Below are 25,967 nucleotides of genomic sequence, written 5' to 3' on the forward strand. Positions count from 1 at the left end.
TATTTAGCATTCCAGTGTTTTCCCTTTTGCATGGGAACTAAGGGCGTTTCCCATCTTCCCACCAACTTTTCTTTCTTCAAAAGAGAATATGAAACCAGTTCAATACTTTCTAAAATGTAGTTAGATAAGAGTGTGTATTTATGAAAATGATCAATCAGGCAGTTGGGTAAAACTTCTTGGGCAGTTTGTGAGGCCAGGATTTCTCCAATATTGGCTGGTGTTCGGTCAAGGATTTCATGTAAGGAATAGCATGTTCTTCTCTGCCTATCTTCAACTAGGTGGCATCTGTACACTGAAACAGGACCTCAAAACAAGACACTACCTGAGGTGAGGAAGGGACATGTACCTCCTCTTTTCTCTGAGTGGGCATCTTCTTTATGGGGGGAAAGACAGAGCAAAGGGAGTATGTCCCACGATTGTATCTCAGCTTCACTTAAAATTGGACATTCGTTTTCTTAAGACTTGAGTCTTAATCATTTCTACTTCCTTCCATCAGGCAATGCTGGTCAGAAATACTCTTTGTTTTCATCTGAATACATGAAACTTGCACATCAACTGTACATAGGGGCTATCTGCTAAATTAATATCCGAAAATGCTGCAGGCTAACGCTGTTTTTACACACTGAAGGCTGGTGCCAGTCACGTGAGGTATAAGGTTGCACTGCATCCTGCACTTTTGCATAGTTGACGATTATATATTTGTGACTATTTGACTAACATCGATGTGCCCCACTAGACTATGGTCCGTGAGTTAGGGATGCTTTGTTTCCTCACCATCACCTCCTTAGCATTTAGCACAGTATCTAGCACACGTTGGTATTCAATAAATATTTGTTGAATGAATGAAAGCATGAATAAAGATTTACTTTTTTTTTTCTTGAACACAGATGATTAACTTACACAGAAGAGTTATTTCCTGTTTTGTTTCGAGGCTGTAAATCCACTTTTCAAAAATCTCGTGGAAGACAGCAGATACAGCTGAAGGAAAAAATGTTTTTAAGCAGGGCAGTTGTAAAGGGTGAACTTTTTATAACTTTTTTAAAAACTAAGTCATAATTATTATAGTTAAGCAAAAATGAAAAATTAAGCTGGAAAACAGAGGCAAACACAACAGATTTCTGTTAGGTTTGGAGTTTCCTAGGATAACTGATAGAAACTCGCTTTGAAGGGTCATTTAAAAATTGAGCTGTTTTGTTTTGGCAAGAGAAAATATACTACCAGGAATTTTTTGCCTTGTGTTGGCTGTCTTCAAGCAACATGACAGAATTGGATTTATGCATCTGTGATTTTCAGATTCAAGAAACCTTAGAATTAACATTAGAACCAAAGACTTTGCTTAGAGGCCTTTTGGTGAAATCTCCTCATTTACAGATGAGGCTTTGACTTGGGTCAATATAACTTATCATCTATAATATGAGGCTTTGAGAAGAATGTAATTGCCACTTCTTGTCAACAAAATCTCCAGCTCTCTAAATGAATGCATAAAAGTTATTGCTCAAATTTAAAAAAATATATAATTTTAAAGGGGTGAAATCTTTCTAAATTTAAATGGTAGTATCTATTTTTAAAGGTAAAAATTATGTCTAATTGTTTGCAACATACATTAAAACATCTATCACCTTGGTAACGTGCTCCCATGCTTCTGCTGGCTGATAAGGATCAGCAGCCATAGATTACCTAACCACACCAGGGAAGCCTTCAGTTTTAAAAGCAAAGAAAGGGGATATCATTTCACTTTGAATATGGTGAATAGAACCCATCTGTGCACATCCAGTTTCAGGAGGCTCTGAGCTGGATTAAAATAGAGGGGAAAAATGAAGAGGGGAATCCGGAATGGTTTCCAGCTGTGGAGGATGTTGATGCCGGCAAATAGGAATGTGATTCTATGGCTTTTCCCCCAGCTTTGTAAATGACTTTCCTATTTAGGGTGAATTTTCTTTCAGCTAGAATCTTCTCTCTCTCCTCTACTTCCTTTTTGTTCATTCTGTTCTTCCCTTTGTGATTTTTCTTTCTTGGTTAGTCTGCGGGTTTTGCTAATCAGCAGCATCTCCTGGCATGCTGAACAGCGCTGGCAGAGCTCATTCATTTCGGATTTTAAAATCAGTCATCTTTTCCTCCCACCTAATTAGAAAAAGGAAACCCAGGTTTCCTGAGGACCTTAAGTGCTAGGCACTCTCATACTTACTGATTCCTTAGCTCCTCCCAACCACCCTGCCAAGTGCTCCATCAGAGACTAAGAAAAGTAGGAAGCAAAGCTGGGATTCAAATCCATGGCTTTCTGACTCCAAACCCCTTGCCATCCTGCTCCTGGTTAAGCAAGATTTGGAGTTGTGGAACTTATTTTATTTTATTTTATTTAGAGAGAGAGAGAGCGCACGCAAGCACATGGGGAGGGGAGGGGCAGAGGGAGAGAGAGAATCCCAAGCCAGCTCCATGCCCAGCATTGAGCCTGATGTGGGGCTTGATCTCATGACCTCGAGATCACGACTGGAGCTGAAATCAAGAGTCGGATGCCCAACCGATTGAGCCACTCAGGTGCTCCTGTGGAACTTCTTTTAAAGCAGCACTCAGAATGTAGGTGTTGGCACACATTCTTAAATAATTTACTTTATGATTATTTTAGTAATGAAGTCAGCTAGGCATCTTCTGAAAAAATGTGTTGATTATAAACTTCAGAGTATACATTCATAGTAAAGTGACCCTTTGGGCATAGACGGCATTTATCTAGAAGGCTTCTGCAAGCTGGACTTTTGTTCCCCTGGTAGAGTTGGGGAGCTCTGGCCTCCAAAAGGTGTTCTTGAATTTCCCTAGCCAAAAGCTTCTTCTCATATCAACCATAAAGTCATGGTATTTATCACTTTAATCCTTAGTGGTATTACATTAATTGATGTCCTGTCTCTACTGCTAATGGTAAACCTCTCTTTTTTTTTTAAGATTTATTTATTTTAGGGGTGCCTGGGTGGTGTCAGTTGAGTGTCTGACTCTTGGTTTCAATTGGGGTTGTGATCTTGGGGTCCTGAGATCAAGCCCCGAGTCGGGCTCCATACAGAGCATGGCGTCTGCTTGGATTTCTCTATCCTTCTCCCTCTGCTCCTCACCCCACCCCCCACCATGCTCTCTCTCTCTCTCTCTCTCTCCCTTTAGAGGAGAGAGAGAGAGAGAGAGAGAGCATGTGAGTGCACAAGTGGGGGAGTGGGGGGAGGGGCAAAGGGAGAGGGAGAGAGAATCCTCAAGCAGGCTCCCCACTGAGTGCAGAGCCCAATGTGAGGCTTGATCCTAGGACTCTGAGATCATGACCTGAGCCGAAATCAGGAGTCAACCGCTTAACCAACTGAACCACCCGGGTGCCCCTAAATGGTAAACCTCTTAAGGGCAGGAAGAGTGTTTATCAATGAATAACAAAAATAACATCTGGTCCCTTACTGCTTTGAACAGTGAGTATTTTTGAATGAGCAAATAAATAATTGTGTCCATGAGGAGGTGACCCGAAAAGAGAAAAATGAGGTTGTTAAATTACTTTATACCATAGAATTAGTCATAACCCATTTCAAGATGGAGTAGGCATAGAAATCATGTAAGTACAAATCCTCCATAGATAGATTAGCAAATGGAGGACTAAATCAACTAAGGTCTTATAGTCACTTACGTAGTGGTTCCATGTTGGCACTTTCATTTAAAGAATGGTCAAAACTAAGCCTTATATTACTGGCTTCATGTGCTGTGGCTGCAGAAATCGAGGTCTGGCCTTGGCGTTGCCAGGACCAGTGGAAATATATTTAGAGCTACTTTGCCAGTTCTAATTCTCACCTTCCATCTCTTACGGTTGCCAAAGAATTATGACTTCAGAGAGGTTTTTTTTTTTCTCCCTACTTTAACGTATTGGATTTTGATAACAGCTAAAACCATTGTATTGTCTGGGGCTGTCTGAGAACTTAGTAGATCATCCTGCTGTACCAGTGACTAAGTGCAAGGTCTCTGGATTCTACAGCCTGACTTCTGGGATCAGATTTCAGCTCCTCAGCTTACTAACTGTGTGACGTTGGACAAGTTACTAAACTTAAGTGCCTCTGTTTTCTCATCAAAAATTGAGGTTGGGTCATAATAGTAACTATCTTACAGAATTGTTAAGATAAATTAACAAGTTCATTATTAAGGCTTTCCTGGAACATTGGAAATGGTCAATAAATGTTAGCTGTTATGATGGTCCTCGCATACCAAATGGCTTGACCCATCTTTATCCAATCATCATTTTCCATTCATTGGTAAGGGGTATGTTTACTGAAATTCTCTCTGAGATTTAATAATAAAGATAATGCTGGAGATCACATTTCAGCAGTATCTGGAAGGTTTGGATATGTAAACATTGACTATAAGGTCTTCCCAGATAGAGGAAATGGTGTGAATAAACTCTGATGGGGAGAAATGTGGGGTTGTCTCAGGAATAGTAAGGAATTCAGGTTAGCTGCAGTGAAAGGTGTCCTATGGGGAGAAGTGGGAGATTAGGTAGGAGATTAAGGATTAGCCCATGGAGGCCCTGAGATGGCAGTCCAAGGAGTTTGGATTGGGGGCCTTTAAGTTCAGAGATCCCTTTTGCAGCAAAGTAGAGAGAGGAGGGATTAGAGGGAATGGGGTGGAGGTAAGGGGACCAGATAGAAGGTGGTTGAGTCAGTAGGAATAAAGGGGAGGAGGATATGGTCTTGATAACACTTTGGAATTTATGCAAGGGATGAGAGGGCATAACCTAAGTGCCATTAACAGAAATAGGGTTTGGGATGGAGAAATATGATTTCAGTTTCATGAACATCAGTTTGAGGTACAGGTGGGACAACCCAAGAGAATCATCCCTTTGATAGAGATTCAGAACTGGAACTCAGGCAAAAAATTCAGTATTAGAGATAAAAAGCTGAGAGTCATTTCCAGATGTGTGACAGTGGTTAAGGACATGACAATATATGAAATTCCAAGACTGCACCCATAGACTCAAAAGAGATCTTACACTTTTTGGAGGAGAGATAGCTAAGGCAAGAAGCAGTAAACATGGTGACCTAAAATTCTGGGGCGTAGGAATTCAGTTCAGCTGCTGTTGTGTGTGACTTAGAGCCTCTCTTTGCTTTTCCTACAGCGCTTTCCAGTTTTTAAGCCTGCTCGTGAACCACAGGAGGAACTTCCTACTTCCCTTTTTCCAATCACATACTGATGGCCAGTGACCCTCCAAGTTCCTTTAATACTAGGCAGAGAATTAGGCTCAAATTATGAAATTCTAAAATGGCAATATAAAATTTACATATTTCATATTACAAAGTTAGAAGACAGACTCTGAAGAAATAAATTTAAATTTAAAAAATTTCAAGACCAAACTGTTTTATAACCCTTCATTTTGTATGTGGTTTTCAGTGGGTATAAAAATACTCAGTGGGTGTGTGGGTGGTTTCTCGTGTTTTGGAAATGGTGAGAATATGAGATGCTGTGCATTGGGTTCTGGGATGAGAGCTATAATTACTAACTCTGATTCTTTCCCAGGATTGGCTCATGGGTGGATATCTATCTGAATCTAAAAACCCAACAATGCAGAAGCCACAGTAATAAACCACTCTCCCCGCCTCCCCCCCCCCCACCAGAAATGAAAAGAATTGTTGTGGTGGGGAAGAGGGGGGAGTGTAGGATGATGGTTCTTCCCTGCCTTGCCTCCTTTCAGGCCGTTCACTGACTGTTCAGGTCAGAGATGCAGCTCAAATGAAGGCTGGTGTGGTGGCATCTCCCAGCCTGATGCTCAACAGCCACCGCACAGCTGTGGTGGAAAGAGTTCTAAATATAACCCAGACTCATTTCAAATCCTCCTCCCCCAAGTCTTGGAGGATGTGGTAAACACCCTAAAAATACCTGGTGTCTGAACCTTTGAGGTATGGAGGAGGAAGGGGCAGGTGGTAGAATGAGGTCCATGTGGTGGTGTGAGGAGGCCTGGCCAGCTACCAGGCCTGCTGCCCATGGGGGCCTCTGCCCGTGGGGGCCTGCCATCAAAGCTGCTTGGGGAGCTGTCGACCATGCCATCCTGTTCAAGGATAAGTGCCTACTCTTGAGTCTCATATTCATTGTTGGCAGGTTTCAAGGAAACTATTCATAGACTAGGCATCTGCTCTCTGTCCCATTGACCTCAAACCTGCAGCTGCCACCATGGTATTCGGGCAGTGTGCCGGTTTTTAGTTGTATTTCACAGAATTAGAATTCTAGAGCGGCAAGGACCTTAGCCATTAGGTTGTTCATAAAACATTCCTTTAAAATCATTGTATTTAGGGAGTCCTATTTCTCTGCCTAGATAGTGACCATAGTGATGTGAAAATGGAGTCTCAGTCCTTGATTATTAAAAGAAATCACTGTCATCATTATGTAACAAATAGAAGAATAATGAAAACCAGTCTTTTAAAAAATATCATTGAAATGATCCTGTGCAAAGCTTTTTCTTTTTTATTAAAAAAATAGGGTTTTGAGACTCATTTTCTCATTCAAACTTCAGTATTTTGAATATTAAAGATCACTGGTAACAGAGCCAGAAAGAACACCAGGAGTCTTGTTTTCAAGGAGGCTTTCAATATCTAGTTTCTGGAATCCCAAACCATAACCATGATGTTGTAATTGAAGGACCATAGCCCACCTCTGTTTTCTTGGGAAAGAAAGTTTTCATAGATTACCTCTAATACATAAGAGATGCATTCAAAGTCATGGAGGCAGTCAGCACCATTATAAAATAGCATGAATCACCCACATTTTTAAGTGTATGATAACTACCTTATCCCAGTCTCCTTCAGTAAACTCTGAGAAGGCCCAGTGAGTGCAGAACCTGTGTTGGGTGCTGCGCAGGGGAAAGCAAAGATGCCCCAAAAAGCCTGTATAGCTGATGGTGGAGACAGGACCAATTCAAGAGCTGAATAGTTTTAAATATGTTGCATTTATGGTGGTTACAGAATTTTTATAATTGTAACAAGTATGTATCTTCCATTCTGAGGGTCTCAGAGTTCCTTCTGTATCTAAAAGAGTGTTACTTATTTTACACTCTGGATTGAAAGTAAATTGAAAATTTTTCTTGAATTCTTGAAGCCATCAACATGGTTGTTTTTTTTATGTCACTTAATGCATATCTGAAATAGCCACCTCTAGAAGCTCATATTTCCCTGGACCAGGACACTTGTAACCAGAAGTGAGATTCCTTGGGAGAGAGTTTGCTTTGGGAGTCAGTGTGATTTTGTGGAAGAGCAACTGAAGGCAAGGAGGATGTGGGTTTAGAGGGAATCTTCTTTTTCCATGCAGTTAAGAAGAGGGGGAGGGGGAGGGTAATATCCACAATGCTTGGTAACTCAGGTGGCATAGTTCATGAATTCTCAAACCTTTCCCTCTGAAATTCCAGAATGAAGAGCTTCGGAACTTGTCCCTTTCTGGACATGTTGGATTTGACAGTCTCCCGGACCAGCTGGTCAATAAATCTACTTCTCAAGGATTCTGTTTCAACATCCTGTGTGTTGGTAAGTGACTCATCTCTTGCTGCTGAGCAGGGAGTCTGATCCTTAGGTGTTGGCAGGTGACTATCAGAGGGGCACATTTCAGGGAAATAGGGGAATGATATTTTTACTTTTCTTTCTTTCATTAGTAAAGTAGCACAATAATACACACTGTATATATGTCACATAGTTACACAGATTGAGACTTGTATTTGGTAAATGTTTCATAAGCTTTGTGATGTTACTCAAATTGTTATTTTTATTTGTGTCACACATTCAAATGGTCAGTTCAGTATTGTTATTAAAACACTTATTTTAATTTTTGGTGGGGGGAGGGACTTAGATCCTAACTAGACTATAGGAAGTAGAAAGAAGGAAGTGATATGAACACACATAGTAAGATCATTCAAAAGCATTTTTAGAATTTATGACTACAGTGCAATAGTAACCTCCATTGAAATCTTTTCAAAGATATACAACCTAATATAAGTAAAACCTGAAATTACTCTAACTTCCTTAATAAACATAATGTTTACATTTTTGGTTTTTAGAGCAAAAGAATTTAAAATTCTGTTTTATATTTGAAATAAGTTTTCTGCCCGAATTATCAAATTAAACTTTTGTCTTTAAATTGGAATCTAAAACTGACCTTAGTTTATTCCTGGTAGATAAATGGAAAAAACCCCAAGAGAATTGCTTTATCTGTCTCCTCAGTATGTTTTATTCATATCTTAGTCTAGGCCTCTGGCCTTGGTATTTTTCTTCTTTCTAGCCATATCCTTTTTAAAGGAAAGGCAGAAAAGAAGGTGGGGGGCGGGGGGAGGAAAATAGAAGTGTAAATCTGTTGGGTTGAAACAGAGATGCCCCTGGCACAGATAATGGCCTTTCCTTCTTTGTCAGTCCTGGTGAATGGCCAGGCTGTACGGCAGTGAAATGGTTTGGGTGGCATTGTTTTGTTGCCGTTGTCCTCTTGTCCTCTGGGCGTAGTTTCGGAGACATCACTCTGAGCTAGACCAGAAGAAATTACATATGTAGCCAAGTGGACCATCCTTCCCCCAAGCTTGGCAGAATGTACCAGACTTATTTCTCTTGTCCAAGTAAAATGAAGTGAATTTTAAAAAGGTAGGCATTGAATATAAGAGCCACCATTTTAAAAATTTGTTAGTTATTAGGGGAAGGGCCAGATATTTTCTTTTTCAAAAAACCTGAGCATATTCAATGTAGCCCCTGGATTGGGTGTTCATTTGTAGAAAGCCACAACCGACTTGTACACTACAGACCAGCTTGCACTCTGGCGTTACGTCTGAAAGCACTGGATAAGACAATAACTGGAGAGAAACATGACCAAAGAAGCCAGCTCTCATGCATTCCCCTTTCCCCTACATGAAGCTGTTTAAAATTCAGCAGGGGAGCTCCTGAATGGCAGCTCGTTCTACAGAGTGGCATAAATGAGTTGTCTTTTCTCTTAGGGTAAATGCTCATTGCAGAGCAGGGCAATTCTTCATTAGCGTAGCAATTTGTTGGCAATTTGTTGATTTTCTATTGAAAAGCGTGCTAAATTAGAGGACAGTTACTATTCTGGCTTCTCTTCCCTGCCTCCCTCAGCCCTGTCTCCAAAATCAGCTTCAAGAATACATGTGAGAGTTATATCCCAGCCCCTGCAAGTAAGATAATGCCTTTCAGTGGGATTGGGTTTGCTGGAAGGACCTGGTTTGACCTGGTGTGTGGTGTGCAGTGGGGTGTATTGGCTCATTGGCTGACCCTGTGTGTTCAATAGCACAATTATGATGCCAGTTGGAATTCATCACAAGCCATATCCACGTTGCCCGGATGGATTTGTAAAGCAGCTGCTATTCTGACTGTACTGGGTAGGTGATAATGCCTATGATTTTTAGATTTTTATTCTGGGCTCATTCTTAAACATGTTTAAAATTAGTTTTTTAATTTAAAATAATACATACTTGTTTTTTAAAAAATTATAAGCTCTCCCTGCCCCCTTTCCCCTCCTGCCCTCATTTCCATTCCACAGAGGTAGCACTGTGGAATCCTTTTAGAAATCTTCTACATTTTTCTGTACTTAAAAAATTATTTTTGGTGGCTTAAAACAACACTGGCTTATTATCTTACGGTTCTGTAGAAGTCCCATATGTGTCTTACCAGGCTAAAATTAAGGCATCCACAGGGCTGAGTTTCTTTCCAGAACCTCTGGGGGAACACACGTTTCCTTGCTGTTGCCAGCTTCTGGAGGCCGCCTGCATCCTTGGCTTGTGGACCCTTTCCTCCATCTTCAAAGCCAGCAGTGTTGTTTCTCTCTGTTTTTGTATTAGGAAAATTTCCACAGAGAATTCCAGAAGTCCAGTTTAAACTCAGTTAAGAGGCCTCTGCAACTCCAAAGCATGCTAAAAAAGTAATATATTGAATCATGTAATTAAGAACAACTGGCTCTAGGGAATCACAGAGTGTTTTCAAGGCTGGGTCTCTGGTTCTTGATCCTGCTTGCTTCTGCTTGGCTTCATGTTCAGGCTTTTTCTTCATGGGGCTAGTATGGCTTTCAGCAGTTGTTGTTGGCTTAGCAACCCCCCGAGGAAAGAACCCGCCGTCCTTGACAAGTCTCGCTGAACAGTCATAGGATGTCTCTGACCAGGCCTGAGTCATATGCTCACTCGGGGTGGGATATGGGGTTAGTTAACTACAAAACACAAATGATGCCCTGTGAGAAAGAAGACATGATCGGAAAGGAGGTTGGGCATGGAAGAGACACACACTGGACAGATATAAACAGCTCTCTCACGATTACGTAAGTACTTTTATGTTTTGGTTTTACACAAATGAGATCATGCTGTTCATATTCTTTTTTTTTTTTTAAACTCTACAGTAAGTCCTAGCTATTCCTTTATGCCAGTATATCTAGCTGACCAGGTTCTCTTCCATGACTCTGGAGCCCTTTGGTTGCAGCCAGCGTTAGCTCTTTGGGAGACAGGGGTCAGGGATGTCAGCATTAAGTAGTAAGCATACTTGTCCACAGAGGGTAGAACACATCAAATCCCTTTGCCACAAATAATTTACAGCAAAATATCTGTATAAGAAAACAACTCTCACTGCCAATTTATCGTCCATCTATTTTTATTTATTTATTTTTTATTATTTAAAATCAATTAGCCAACATATAGTACATCATTAGTTTCAGATGTAGTGTTCAATGATTCATCAGTTGCATATAACACCCAGTGCTCATCATACCACGTGCCCTCCTTAATGCCCATCACCTAGTTACCTCATCCCCCCACCTCCTCCCCTCCAACAACCCTCAGTTTGTTTTCTAGAGTTAAGAGTCTCTCGTGGTGTTTCTCCCTCTCTGATGACTTCCCATTCAGTTTTCCCTCCTTTCCCCTATGATCCTCTGTGCTGTTTCTTATATTCTACCTATGAGGGAAACCATATGATAATTGTCTTTCTCTCATTGACTTATTTCACTCAGCATAATACCCTCCACTTCCATCCATAATGGTCCATCTATTTTTAAAGTAAGAGTCTATGAAAAAGTATTCTAATTGATCAAAATATTTTGACAGCCACTTAGAGGAGTAGGTGACATTTAATTTAAGCATATCCATGGTACTTTCTTTTCAACTTGTCACCCTACTGTCCATTTGTATTTTTTTTACACGGTATGCACATGTGTGGTATTTATAGCATCATTACTTTATTTTCATGTGATAATTATAGGAGGGAATTGAGAATTAAAAAAAAAAAAAGTTACGATCCTAGTAAGGAAACTGATCATGTTTAACAAAAAAGCCTTGGAATTGTAATTTTATTTTGTGGCAAGAGGTTTTAGGTTGCAAAGAGGGGAAACAAACCAGGGCAGTAACTAATCCTGGCATGAGCTTAGTGTAGTTTTAGAGGCCATGAGTTAAATGTCTGGTATTAGAACCCATCTCTGTTGAATCCTGGAAAGAAATGTAATAAAGAGGAGAGTGGTGTTCATTTAACAGGGAAGGAAATTCTTGATGTTAAATTGGATGCCAGAACACCCAGGAGTTCATAGCCGCCCCCCCCAATCTTGCTTACAACATACTAAATCACCCCCAGAGCTGCACCTGTATTTAAACAAAGCCTTTTCTTTCTTATCCATGCTGTATTTCTCTAGGGAATCAAAATTATTTAGCCTTTCTTCACAATTTAAAATTTATATACCTTATTCATTTTCCAAAATGGCATTAGCTCTATGAGAAGCTTCAACATTGATCCAGAAGTATGTAAGTTCTTTGTGTATATACAAAGATGGATAAAATACTGTAACATCCCTGCTTTTGAAGGGCAACCAGTTCAGTAGTAGGGTCAAAGTAAATTAATAATATGTCTTGAAAATAGAAATCTTTCTTATAATCCAACCATAGTTGCTTTGAAAGGATGACGGAAGAGGAATAGAAACCATGCAAGTTTAAGATCTTTTTAGCCAAGACTATAGTATGAACATAAACTGTGGAATTTTACACTTAAATCTTTGTTTTCCCTCAAGAATTTTATTAAGTATTTTTTTTTTTTTTTATTTGGGTATAGTTGACACAATGTCACATTAGTTTCAGGTATACATTTTTGTCCCATTTTGCTTTTCCAGGAAAGGATTTGAAATGATTTACAGGGCGAAATGAATGAGTAAATGAATAAAGATAAAATTAGCCCCAGAAAATAAAGAGAAGCCAGGAATAGAGTCAGAACTCAAAGCTATCAAGTCAGTCTGTAGCAATTCTATCAGGGATACATTTGTCTCTCAGCCAGTGGTCAGAGCATGGAATGAATCCATTCAGCCCAGAAATACTCACTGAGCACATATTATGTGCCAAACATAAGTTAAACGTTTAACAATGACAGATTTATAGTATTTGTAAAGTAAAAACAAAACAGTTGCTCCCAATGAAACAGTTTCACCTAGAAAAATCTCCCCCATGGATTTTCGGAAGAGATACGGTACGTGTCTCTGCAGTTAGGTCTAGATTCCTAAGTATTCCCTAGATCAATGCAGTTAATCCATGCAGTGCCAAGTGTCATATGCTGTTCTTTCAAGTCCCTCATGCAGGCTGGTGGTATTAGACAAAGCATGTTTCATCAAAGGTGATTCGATGAGGAGTTAAAACAACACAGCTTAGGTACATAGCTCTCTGATTATCTGGCTTCATCCAAGAATAAAATTCTAGAATATTTAGAGGAAGCAGGCCGACCTTCATGCACAATTATTTGGATAATTGAACAAGTTGCCAGACTTGGCAATCAGTAAAAGGTGCTGAATCATGGATTGGCTCTTTGACCAATCTACAGTTACCGTCTTTTTTTTTTTTTTTTTTTTTTTTAAGATTTTACTTATTTATTTGACAGAGAATGAGCACAAGCAGGGGGAGTGGCAGGCAGAGGAAGAGAGAGAAGCAGACTCCCCGAGGAGCAAGGAGCCCGATGTGGGGCTTGATCCCCAGGACCCTGGGATCATGACCTGAGCTGAAGGCAGACACTTAACTGACTGAGCCACCCAGGCGCCCCTACAGTTACCTTCTAATTAATAATACCATCCTTCTGGGTCTTTTTTTCTTTTTCTTTTTTCTTTCTTCTTCTTCTCCTCCTCCTCCCCCTCCCCCTCCTTCTCATGTCCAGCTTAGAGCCTGTGGTTTAAATAAGCCTGAGAATAGAATGGAAGAGGTAGTACTGCTTTCCACTTTGATGTGGGTGTCCTGTTCACCAGCCTCCGCAGGAGCAAGAGAAACAGAAGCCACAGATAGCTCTTTAAGAGTAAATCTCGACTGTAACAACGGAATGTTTAGGCAGATGTGTTTAAAACAGAATAAACAACAAACTCTGAAAAATCTACCAAAATGGCAAATCTCAATATAAATTATCACCATGATCATTTTTTGCCTTCAATTAACTTTTAATAAATGCCTGTTCTGTGCCAGATACTCCGCTAGGGAGTTCTGAAATGCTTCAAAGTTGGTGTTAGTCATTTATTTTCTCAAAATATTGTTATGGTTGTTGGGTTTGCATCCAAACCTGTGCCCAGTAAGCTTTCAGTTACTCAGTTAGAATGAAGACTTTTTGCTCTTTTGGGTAGCTCAGAATTCTAGAAGATGCCCTGCTTTCTGAGGATAGAGAGAGGCCTCACAAACTGATGCACTCAGAACTCCCCTAGTTCTGTAATTCCTCTTATTCCAAAATCTGTCATTGCCTTCTCAACTGCTTTTGGTGAATCACACTGCTGCGAGAGTAGCTCTGTCTAATTACGGCCCTTAAAAGCACAGAGCATAGAAATGGAAAGCAACGCACTCTGAAATTTAGAGGAACTGTGGTTTTTCCAACCCATTGATTAACCCCGTGCTGTAAGTAGTGCCTGGAATGCTAATTGTTCATAATTTCCACCTTAATGTAAATGACAATTAAAATTACCTTGCCTTAAAAACAGAAAACAAAGCAAAAAAAGCACGCTATTCCTGATTCACATGTGCTTAACTAATTCTCAACCTAGTAAAATGAGATGGTAATTTCAGTCCTGTCTAGGTAACCTGGAATCCTTACCATGTAAATTGAAGTCTTCATTGCTTTTCTTAGGGAAAGAGATGAAAGTTAAATGGGTCACTTTGTACTGAGAGAAACTTTAACCTTGTGCAGAGACCTTTATAAGGTAGTTCTGCTGTTGTTCCTTTGTCCATATTCTGAAAATGGGTAAATCTGGAAAAGAACTTTGCTGCCCTTGAGAAAGTTACACATGTAGCAGATACTGGAAATGACTCCAGCGCCTTCAGTGTTGAATTGCCTACCAGATTCTAAGTATCGAAGAGTGAGAGCTCTATTTGTTTCTGTATCCATTACATAGTAACTTTGTTTTGCTCAAAGTTATTTTGTTAAGCCATGAATCATGGATATCAGCTATTGAGCTCTATTACATTAGGGAGCAGAGACTAGTTTAGAGATCTTTTATTGATGGGCTTTTTTTTTTAATTTAAGATTTTATTCATTTGAGAGAGAGCCAGGGAGCATGGGGGGGGGGGGGCAAGAGGGCAGGGGGAGGGGCAAAGGGAGAGGGAGGAGGGAGAAGCCGACTCCCTGCTGAGCGGGGGAGGGGGCGGGGCGGGGGAGGCTCGATCCCAGGACCCTGGGATCATGACCTGAGCTGAAGGCAGATGCTTAACCATCTGAGCCACCCAGATGGCCCTTGATGGGCTTTTTTGTAAGAATATTCAGGAGAGTAAGGAAGACAGGAAACAGTCTCAACTGTTATACATCCAGACTTTGTGGAGATCTGGAATGACATTCAGGATATTACAGAAGTTCAGTCAGTGTCAGTTGTCCGTTTTTATTCACCATTTTGTCCCCAGCACCCATGCTTGTCACATAGGATGTACTTAAATGTTATTAATGAATAAATTTCAGATACTAAGCTCTACTGTATCTATCCGCTCTCTTCCTCCTGTATTCCCAGCTAAATGTTAGTCAACAACACATCTTCTATTTACTTATAGCCTTTTCTGCCTCAAGGCCTCTGCTTATTCACTTCCCTCTGTGTATCTTTTCTTTTCTGTGCTATTGCTTTGTGTGTGGATTGTGTATCTCTGCACTATGGAGCACTTTCTTAGAGCATAGTGACCAGGCTGCTATGGGTACCTTCGGTTGGGGGACTAGCCCTCGTCCAGTTACCTGTGGTCACTAGCAAGGTCACAGGGTATGGTCTCGCTCATAAGAGGAATGCAGTTATGGCAGGCACTTAGAATATCATTCTGTAATATTAAATTAGAGTCTGACTGGTGTTCAGTCCCATTCCAGGTCAGATTCTAAGCAATGGGAGAGCACCGTATCAAGCTAGTTCATTGTTGTATTCCTAGAACGTGACACAGAGCTTGGCACATAGTAGGCACTGGAGAAAGTCCTGGCTGCGTGCAGCCTGATGAAGGAGGACATTCTTTGATCTTAGATGTATTGGGTACTGCCTAATGGGCAAGGTTAAAGAGTAAGGCAAATGTACTTTAACAGTTTTTGTCCTGTAAGTGAATCATTATAGCCAGTGGTAAAACATAAAGCTTCTAAGTAGAGAAAGCTCAAATCCAGAAAGGCTCCCTCCTCCTTCACTTTCGCATTGTGTTTGAAAGTAATGAGTATTACAGAACCTCAACTTACTGAGTGAATTCTGTCATTACAGTGGGACAGTTGCTTTAAGGCTACAAATCCCAGAGCTTTTTCCCACAGAATTGTCACCATCCTAAAAGGCTTCATAGCAACCCTTTAGAAGAGAAACCTCATGGGATTTGGATTTGTTGAAAGAGCTGCAACATGTTGGCGTGTTTAAATTGAACTGGAAGTGTAACTGGGAAATATTCCAGATTTGAAAAACAAAGGCATTCTTATGGATCACGTTTCTTGATTTCTGCGTCCCTCTTTCCACTATCACACTCAGTTGCCACTGCCCCTGACAAGGGTAGGTTCTATTTTTAATTCAACATAAGGATTAGGATTAAGAGACAGTTTTGCTTGACACTATTTTGGAGGCCTAACTAATGTTCTTGCTCCACATTTGGGTCTCCTCATTTGATTAGTGCAGTGGTCCCAGGTCCCTGCCACTCTTGTTTGCACATGTTAGGGCTTCAGCAAACACCGATTTGAATTATCGATGTGAATTAACAAGGCCATTGTTGCAGGTTGCTTAACCTCATTTACTTTCGTCATCACAGATATCACCCTGAAACTGGAAAAACTATCTAATAAATGTTTTTCCATCTTGATTCCAGTTGAATAGGGAAGGAAAAATGGAAGTAATATGGAGGAGTCACACAGATGCATAACTGTAACTGGAAAATACCAGGCCGTGGGTTTTCTCTCTAATAGTAAAGTCAGGATGTTGTGTTGGTTGAGTGTAAGTGTTAGAACCACACGAACTTGGGTGAAAACGCTGGCTCTGTCACAGAACAATGTGACTTTAGACAAGTTCCTTAAACTTAGCTAGGTCTTACTGCCCCTTCTGTGAAATGGAGGGGACAATAGTGCCTCTTTCATGGGGGAGAGTAGTAGGATTTAAATGGGATAATGCATTGGAAGCCCTTGCTACGGGGCCTGGCACAAAGTAAGCCCTCAGTAACTTTAGCTGGGTTTGTTACGATTGCTGTTATTGTCGAGAGTGTTGTTTTGAAAATGTAATTCTTTTCAACAACATTAGATGGTATCAGATAATTTGGTGACATCGGATAATATAAATGGGATTAGTGTTTTTTCGCCTGGTAACAGAAACAAACAATATGGTATTTTTTAAAGTAATGTAATTTTACACACCAATATTTAGGAGAGGAAGAGATACAGTTTATGTCTTTGAAATGTACAAGCTGCCACAGGCAAGCTTACAGGTTCTTCTCCTCTGTCCAGAGGTTAAGAAGAGCGTCTTGATCTGTAAGTGCAAGATCTTTTACGCTAAATGGTTTCTGGAATTCATTAAGGCCTATCTAGGGAGGGATTTGATAGATCACACATGTAAAGAACTATCTTTTTGTAGTGGGATTTCTGGTGATACTTTTACAAAAATTTTACAAATATGAGTATGAGAAATCCCTGATGAACTGAACTGATGTCTGAGAGGCATTGACACATTCTTATGTCTCCCTTGTGGTTATGTAGGTGAGACGGGCATCGGCAAATCCACGTTAATGGACACTTTATTCAACACCAAATTTGAAAGTGACCCAGCTACTCACAATGAACCAGGTGTCCGGTTAAAAGCCAGAAGTTACGAGCTTCAGGAAAGCAACGTACGGCTGAAGTTAACCATCGTTGACACCGTGGGATTTGGAGACCAGATAAATAAAGATGACAGGTACATCTTGGGATTTCATGGGGATATAAATGGATCAGGAGATGGCAGGACCTGTTCTGGGTAAATTCAAAGGCTAAATGTTCACTAGTTATGGGGCTGGTCTTCTGTTGCCTAAAAGAAAAGACATCCTTGTTCTCTGAGAAATTTTCTTAGAATGTTCTTCCCTGGGGTCAGAACCAGACAACACAGTTGATTCCAGCTAGTGTAAGGAAAAAAGGGATTTCTTAGAAGGAATAAGTTAGCTTACGGCGTTTTTCCAGGAGGGTCATGGAACTAGATGTGGGGGCTTTCCCAACAGGAAAAGCAATCTAGAGAAACACCCCAGTATTCTACAGGACAATTGGCAGAAGCCCCTGCCACCAGTCACCTTATATAATTTGGTACCCATGACACTGCGGGGAGGTCTCTAGAACCTCCACCAGTTCTGTCCCGGATAACCACATGCCTTTACCATCACTCGCAAGGAGAATAGGTGTGGCCTGCTGTGGCCTCAGCTGTGTGGTGCTCACTCCCTGCTTCCAGGTCTTGTATAGCTGCGTCTGATTGGTAGAAACTAAACCACATCTAGAACACGAGCTGCGAGAATCTGGGAAATGTGGTTTTTGTTTTTGTTTTTTGCAACTCTGCAAAATAAGAAGGCATTAAAGAGTAGAGGAATTCGGAATGAGCATCTGCCATGCTCTCTTAGTCCCTGAGGCAGATTGGGATATTTGACTTAATCCCCAAATTCTTGCAGATTTCAATGAAAACTGAGAGTTGATGAGAAATCATCTGTAAGAAGCCACAGCCCAGGATTTAGGAGACCTGGGTTATAGCCTGGATTCTGCCAATGACAAGCTATGGGACCGTGGCAATTTACCTCGCTTTAAGGGAATGTCACTAGACGTGTGATACTGTGTACCGTCCTATTCTTAGGCAGAGGCCTAAGGAAGGACACTGTGAAAGGCAAGGCCTGGAAGAGGGTGTGGTAGTAAGGGGATTATCCTGTATTTTGAAGTCTTTAGTCAAAGTGGTATTAACTCCTAAAACCTCAAAGTGAAGAAAGCATTTTTATGGAAGATCTGTTGGAAAAATCTTGATTTCCAGCTGAAACTGGATCTTGCTGTTGATATCAGTGCTTGGTGTGAGGCACTGTGAGTCCTTCTGTGAAGTATCTGGGTCTTCCTCTAGGCTGCTAGAGAGGTGGGCAGCAGGCTGGGTGCAGAATTGCCAAATCGAGTCTGAATGATTGTGGTTTCAGTCAAGCCTAATGAGGAATTTAGGTCGACTGGATTAAACTTTCCCTCTCTATCCAGTGGGGTTTGTTAAGCTGTGAAGTAATTTATACAATAAACTATATATGTGGAAGAAAGGACATGTCTAACCTGCTTAAGAAATAAGTTATTTTCTAAGAATTGTGTTCCAATAGTTTGTATGTAGATAGAGGTTACTACCTGTAAGTCAGTCTTATGTATTCATTCATTAAAACCCATTCAAATAAACTTGAAGATATAATTATAAAATAATACAGTTAGGTTTTATTTTTATAAAATGTGTACTCAATTTATAAAGCCAGGTAAGTTTGGCTCTTCTGAGTTGCTGTATGCCTTTATTTGAGGGAAGCTGTTAATCTTAAAACTTCCTGGTGCTCAATCGATATGTTAACCTCAGTCCCCAAATATGTTCACACTCCTTTTCGAGATCATCCATCCTATTCATCATTCTTAACATCAAATATCTTATGACTATTTTAAATATTGTATTCATTTTCTTTTTTTAAGATTTTATTTATTTATTAGAGAGAGTGAGAGAGAACATGAGAGGGGAGAGGGTCAGAGGGAGAAGCAGACTCCCTGCTGGGCAGGGAGCCCTATGTGGGACTCGATCCCGGGACTCCGGGGTCATGACCTGAGCCGAAGGCAGTCGCTTAACCACTGAGCCACCCAGGTGCCCTATTGTATTCATTTTCAAAAGAAGTTAGAGAAAGTTAAAATTGTCGCAGGTCCAAAGATGATTCTAGAAGGGGGCTTCCAGAGACATTTTTGTGCAGTGACAACATAATGGGAATAAAACCCCAAGTCAGTAAGATATGTTTGCTTAGGGCTCAGAAATTTTATTAGTACCAGAGTTTGTTTGTTTTTTAAAAAATTTTCCTCAAAACTGTGTATATTATATGCATATGTTTTATCAAGAGGAACTTGAACTATTTTTATCTAGAATGTGTATTGCCTAGAGATATTTTAACTACCCTGGTATATATGAGCAACACAGTAATTAGGAAGAAATATTTAATTCATTCTCTAGCTGAGCACTGAGCTCCATTTTATCTATAGAGCAATTTAAATGCTCTTCAATAAACATTGTCCTGTAATAATAGGAGCAATTGTTAGATGTAGTGAGAAGGATTTTATTTCGCATCTGGTCAAAATGAACTATCTGTACATTGTGCGGGGTAGGGGACAGCTAAGCTCAGACCCTGCAGCTGAGCTGTTGCTCTTAATTTATGACCTCAATGCCAAGGAATGATGGAGAGGTTACTGCCTGAAGGCTGTTTGTAATACCAAGTGAAATAGATGTCATGCTTGTGCACTCCCTGATTGGAAGGCAGTAACTGGACCTTTTCAGGATCCCTTCCTGCAGGAATGAGAACCATCTTCCAGCATCTTTCTGCTAAGACTCCATGTGCTCTTCCCGCTCAGAGTCATTGCCTCAGTGGCTGCACTGAATTGCCTCTCCCCAAGTGGGGATTTTCCTTCAGCCTGCTGGTTTTCACTGGCCGGCACTGAACAGCAAGTGGCTACTACAATACCAATTCTCCTATTTGCAGCTGGAGGCCTCTTTAAGAAATTATCTGACTCATTTGGGTCAAATAATAGTTTCCAAGGAGAGTTAGAAGAGAGGAAGTGTGATATTAACCTAACCTAGATACCAAATATTTTTTTTCTTCTGAAATTTCTTGACAGCTGTTGCATAACCTCTTTAAATGGCATTTAGAACTCTGTCCCCTAGAAGGCATTGTTGACACTGTTGACTCTAAACCCGAGTGACTGTTGTTTAAAAAAAAATTTTTTTTTTGGACAGTCTGCTTCCATAAAAGAATTGGAAGTGAGATATGCATTTTTGCATTGATACGTAACCATATGGGAAGCAATGTGCTGTTTCTCTAAACCCATGATTATTTTTACTACTTTGGGGATGAGGCAAGCTTTTCTGCCATGAATGCAGGACTTCAAGAATGTCCCAGCTTGTTTATGTAGGCTTCAGTCATGTCAGCATTCCTGCATGAGTATCTGCCTGAGACCGAGCTAGCTAGAAGGAGGCAGGAAGAGAGATCTGGTAAGGTTTCCTGTTATGTTTAATAGCAAGATTAACTCTTCATGGTTTAAGGGCTTCTTTGTTTTGCTGTCTGTATTCGTCAGTGAAGAAGGGAAGGGGTCTGGAGAAGAAGGTAAACCAAGTTTTGTCATAGAACTGGAAATAGAATAATTCATTTGCCCCACATTTGGGAAATGGGAGATAGAATGTCAATGGCATGTCACTAACTGTAATGATAATCAACCCTGAAAAGCATGAATAATTGAAATCTTCAAACTCACCAAATCTTTGTATCAGAGTTATAAAATGGTATTGAAGTGGACCATCTGGTCTTTAATTTCTGTTTTTATCACACTTTCTGATGGAGGTAGTTGAGAGATAAGGAAAACTAACCTTAACAGCAAGGTAGAGAAAAATAGATGGTAGGTATCTGGCCATATGTAAAACGGAGAGTCGGTCCCTGAACAATGGTGTTGGTTCTTTTGCAAGAATGATCAGTGGGTAGCTTGGGTGGATAGAAAACATTGTATAAAATATCTTTTTCCATCAGTTTCAGGGTCAGCCTCTGTATTTTATTGTGGATTCTGTGGCTGGAGGTATATGAAAAAAATGAGTTGTGGGTAAAAAGGACTATCCCCATGCCTTAAAAGGAGACAATGTAAGGACTAGATTTGATTTTCCCTCCTCCATTTTCCTCTGCTTGGTATGACTGTAATCCAGAGAACTTGGAATTGGCCAAACAGAAAATAAATGGGTGTCCTTTCTATAAGAATGGAAACTAGCAAAAGGCAAAATTGGGATTATACTTCCTTCTCTTTATGACTGTGAATGTAGATAAGAAGTGGAAAGGAGTAGGAGAAGAGGGGCAGATCATTTGTTTAAAGGATTATGAAGGGGAATACAAAACTACTGGCTGACTTAAACACAGGGAATACTGATTTTGGTAAATAGTTCTCCTGAAATACATTCCTTTTTAATTTGTTGTAACAATTAGAAGTTAAAATTGATGGAATTTCATGCTTGATTGTGTGTGTTGTGGGGGAGTAAAAGGGGAGGTCCCCGGGTGGTGTGCATGGGGGTGCCATTCACCAAGCGAAGGGATACAGGGAAGTGTGGGTTTGGGGGCAGGATGAAGAGTCCCATCTTGGACACATTTAGTTAGAAGAGCCAACGGAGATATCTCGTAAGCAGTTGGATGAATGGTGCTGAAACTTGAGTGAAAGATCTGGGCTATGAGCAGAGATTTATGAATTATCATCACTTAGATAGTAAGTAAAACACAGGAGTAAATGTGATTTTTCAGGGAGATCACGTAAAGGGAAAAGAAGGAGATTGGAAGATTAGCCAGAGCTCCCTGACAGGGGAAGGCAGAAGGAAACCCAAGATGTAAGAGGAGAACAAAAGGTTTCTTGAGATATATTGAATCCAGGGCAGAAAGCATTCCTCCCTGGAAAAGGAGAGGTGTTATGCTTCCCATAATCTTGGAGGATCAGAATCAACACCAGAGGCAAGAGGGAAATTAATAGAAAGCAGAAACATACTTGGAGCACCGTTGGGGACGTGGTGCTGAGAGGCTAAAAATCAGGAACTGGTGAGGCAGGAAGGAGCAATTGCTTGTGAGCTGCTTTTCCTTTCCTTTCCGAAGAGGGTGTTGGAGAAAGACCCTGGTTCCCCCAACACTTGCCTCAGTGTCCGGAGACGGAAAGATGAGGCCTTGGGCTGGCACGGGTGGACCTCGGTGGAGTGCAGGGCACGAGCTCAGCAGCAGAATGGTTACCATGAGCCAGGTGAGGGTAGGGTTCCTTTTTCCCCCTTCTCTTTCTAAAAAGTCAGGCTTGCTTTTCTCCTGTTTGTTGTTTATTATTTTTTATTATATTACTGTGAAATAGTTATATCCTACTCTTCTGTGCTAGTCCTTTACACATATTAGCTTATTTGTCACAGTAGCTCTCTGATATAGGTACTTTTTTGTCCTTGATTTACCTATGAGGAAATTGAGACACAGAGATGTTTAGTAACTTGCTCAAAGTCACATAGGTAGTAAATTTGTGGAGTTGAAGTTGGTTTGGCTTGAATCCATGCTTCTAACCACTATCCTATGATAATATTATTAATATTGTTATGTAATACCTACCTGTGTTTTAAAGTGCAAAACATAGAAGAAATTTATCACTTGCTCATTCTTTCTATTAGAATTTATTGGGATTTCTGTTGTCGTATTTAGAACTTTGTTATTACAGAGGCATATCCTGCTTTTTCTTTAAACCACTAGAGATTTTGTCTGCTCAAATTGAATCAGTGGATTGTGATGAATCACCAAGGAAAAATATCAGAAAACTTTTTTCTGAGTGCTTTCAGTTTTTGGTTATAAATATATTTTTTGTTTTGTTTGTTTGCTCTCTCAGGGTATCTGCTGTCATCCACATTATCAAAGATTTGTAGTTCCCTTTCAAGGATTTCAGTTTAATATATGAGTTAGGGGAGCCAAGTGTTGAAAGGTTTTTATTTCTGACTTCTGAGCAGTCCCCTGGAGACCTGAAAGTTTATAGCTTTTCCACAATGACCTACCTAATGTACTGCTGAGTCCCTGGAGAACATCTGGTTTATTGAATGCATATTCCCAATATGCTTTAATGATTATGGTCAATTAATAGAATCATACGTAATTATTCAAAACAGATTTGAATTTGAATTATGATTTGCTGAGAAGAGTTACAAAGTTTATCTTCCAATCATAAAATTTCAGAGTTGGAAGTAATCTTGAAGCTCCTAATCACCCAGGCCCCTCAGTTTATAGATGAAGCTGTGGAGGGAGCACAGAAGAGCTCCCACTAGGTGATACCATCGCCTGAAATTGAAAACAACTTTCCTTTTGTGCACCAAAGTCAATCAGTTGGCAGAGGCTGTCAGAATCACTTTATTAAGACAGATTCTGAGACTCCATTTCGGCCCAGCAGGAAAGAATGCCACAATCTCTTAGCAGTGTCTTCCATGGGAAGTGACAGCATGGTTCACATATTTATAATCTCTGTTTTAAAGGATGAATGTTAGCCAGGAGAATACTAGGAAGAGGTCTGTTCCGGGTACGGGGGCTAGCGTGAACAAAGGCACAGAGGCAGATGAAAGCTTCGTGTGTGTGACTGGGACAGAAGCAGCGAGCCAGGGAGGGAGTGGGAGAGAGGAGCTTGAGAGATGTTCAGGCACCAGGGATGGAAGGCCCGGGATGCCCAGGTAAGTCTTTGGGGCTTTAGCTCATAAGTAAGGGAGCCATTGGAGACTTTACAGAAGGATTGTCCTGCACTGAACTGCATGAGAGGTTTACGGCTAGAAACATGCTCATTTGAAGGTGTGTTTTACAGAACGTTCTTCTGCATTCTAGCTATAAGCCAATAGTGGAATATATTGATGCCCAATTTGAGGCCTACCTGCAAGAGGAATTGAAGATCAAACGTTCTCTCTTCAACTACCACGACACCAGGATCCACGCATGCCTCTACTTCATTGCCCCCACTGGCCATTCCCTGAAGTCTCTGGATCTAGTCACCATGAAAAAGCTGGATAGCAAGGTACCCACTACCACCCTGGCCACTGTCCCCTCTCCTTTTAGATCACCTTTATCTGAAGGCCCTGATTTATTTTCTCCTTTTAATGTCATTTGGTTGTATTGTTTTGTTTTACAAGACTGTTTTCCAAGCAGTTTTAGGTTCACAGCAGGGTTAAGAGGAAGGTACAGAGATTCCCGTATACCCCTGCCCCCACATCAACACCCCCACCCGATGGGCACATTGTCACAGTGGGTGCACCTACATTGACACATCAGCCCCCCAAAGTCCATGTTTATATTAGGGTTCCCTCTTGGTGGCATACATTCTGTGGGCTGGGACACATCTATAAAGACCTGTATTCCTCATTATAGTACACAGAGTACTTTTCCTGCCCTAAAACTCCTCTGTGCTCTTGCCTATTCATCCCTCCCCCCTTCCTCCAACCCCCTAATTGTCTTTTCTGGTTTAAGGAACAATAGGGTTTAGCAATGTGAGAAAAATGCTTCAAAACCTCTGGATGTTAGGCTAAACAAAATAAAACAAACAAACAAAACCATGGAGCTCTTTACCAGGTATTTTTAGTTCTTAAATTAGCACCAATGGGTGCTCTGATGAGGGTTGGGGAATTAAATAGTGGAGGCACCTAAAAGGTCATAGGAGGGGTTAAATTTAGGGAGATTGAAATACGAAGTCACAATTTGTTTATTTTCTTAAAAGCTTTCTTTAAATTTCTTTGTTAAAAGTCTTTAAAAGTTTGGCTTTAATATGAAGTTTTGAGTGGAAAAAAAAAGGTGTTATTTATTTTTTTTTTTTTTACTTAGGTGATAAGGGCAGTCCAATTCCTTAGATTTAAAACTGAACTGTACCCGTGTGTTTTTACAAAGTAGTTTCCGTTTGACACCTGAGCTTTCCACATTAATAACCTCTCCCTTTCACAACATTTTAAGGAAAGTCCTGATAAGTTTGATAACGTTTAGTGACCTACTTTACAATTAATTTGATTTTTTCATTTTGAAATAAATGGAAGACAGTACATTCTGAAAACAAAGAAGCAAACGACAATGGGAACGACCCCCCAAAAGAAGCTGTGGTGTTTTCTCTCCTAACCTTCTTTTTGAGTTCCATGAAGAGTCTTACCGTCTCTAGAGGGTTTTGCTGGGTGTTATTTTTTTGTCTAAACAACACTGTTGGAAAGATGCTCTCTCTCCAGAGGAACGTGACAGAGAACACTCAGAAGACCAGCCTGTCCCCACGGCCTCTGTCTGAACTCGCGGCCAAAGCGCCGGCCGTGGCTGACGCAGAGCCAGGCTCCTAGGCTTCCAGCACGTGCAGACGCTCGGGTTTACAGAAACATAGTCTGATGGCCTGAGTGGATTACTGCAGCTGGAGTGCTCTCCCGAGAACACACGGAAACCCTTCTCCATCACATTTGTTTCAGCTGCATTTAGCCACGGACGGCGGAAGGATCTGGGCCGCGAGGCAGGCTCCCTGGGCTGTCCTGTCCTGGCCACAGGCCTGGGGGACAGGCAGGGACGGAGGGGGGCTCCTGACTGAGGCCACGTCGGTGGGCCAAGCCAGGCTAATATTCAACAACAGGGTTATGCTTAGTAGAGTTGAGTTAAAAAGGGAAAAAAGGAACGAAAATACGGCAAAGCAAACACAGCTGGAAACAAACTAACAAAAAAGTCCCCAGAAAGCAGGTTAAACTGCCTTCAAAGAATCACTATTGCTGTAGAGCTGGGCATGCTGGAGAGCATCTGAAAATGGTATTTGCAAAAAGGTTTGTTGATACAAGCAAAG

The 25,967-nt window shown here is 40.8% G+C and overlaps 1 protein-coding gene across 11 annotated transcripts in view; it reads left to right on the forward strand.

Moving 5' to 3' along the window:
* SEPTIN11 (septin 11) overlaps positions 1–25,967 on the forward strand; it is an 88,253-nt gene that overhangs the window by 36,320 nt on the left and 25,966 nt on the right. For all 11 annotated transcript variants that reach the window (XR_013446392.1, XR_013446393.1, XM_078068809.1 and 8 more), the window contains exons 2-4: positions 7,400–7,514; positions 17,133–17,328; positions 24,002–24,188. Coding sequence is in view for 9 of the 11 variants with exons in the window: in XM_078068809.1 (XP_077924935.1) it covers positions 7,400–7,514; positions 17,133–17,328; positions 24,002–24,188 (498 nt within the window). In the remaining 2 variants the exon portion in view is untranslated. The remainder of the gene's footprint in view (positions 1–7,399; positions 7,515–17,132; positions 17,329–24,001; positions 24,189–25,967) is intronic.

The sequence above is a fragment of the Halichoerus grypus genome, chromosome 3, assembly GCF_964656455.1.
Source record: "Halichoerus grypus chromosome 3, mHalGry1.hap1.1, whole genome shotgun sequence".
NCBI classification, from domain to species: Eukaryota; Metazoa; Chordata; class Mammalia; order Carnivora; family Phocidae; genus Halichoerus; species Halichoerus grypus.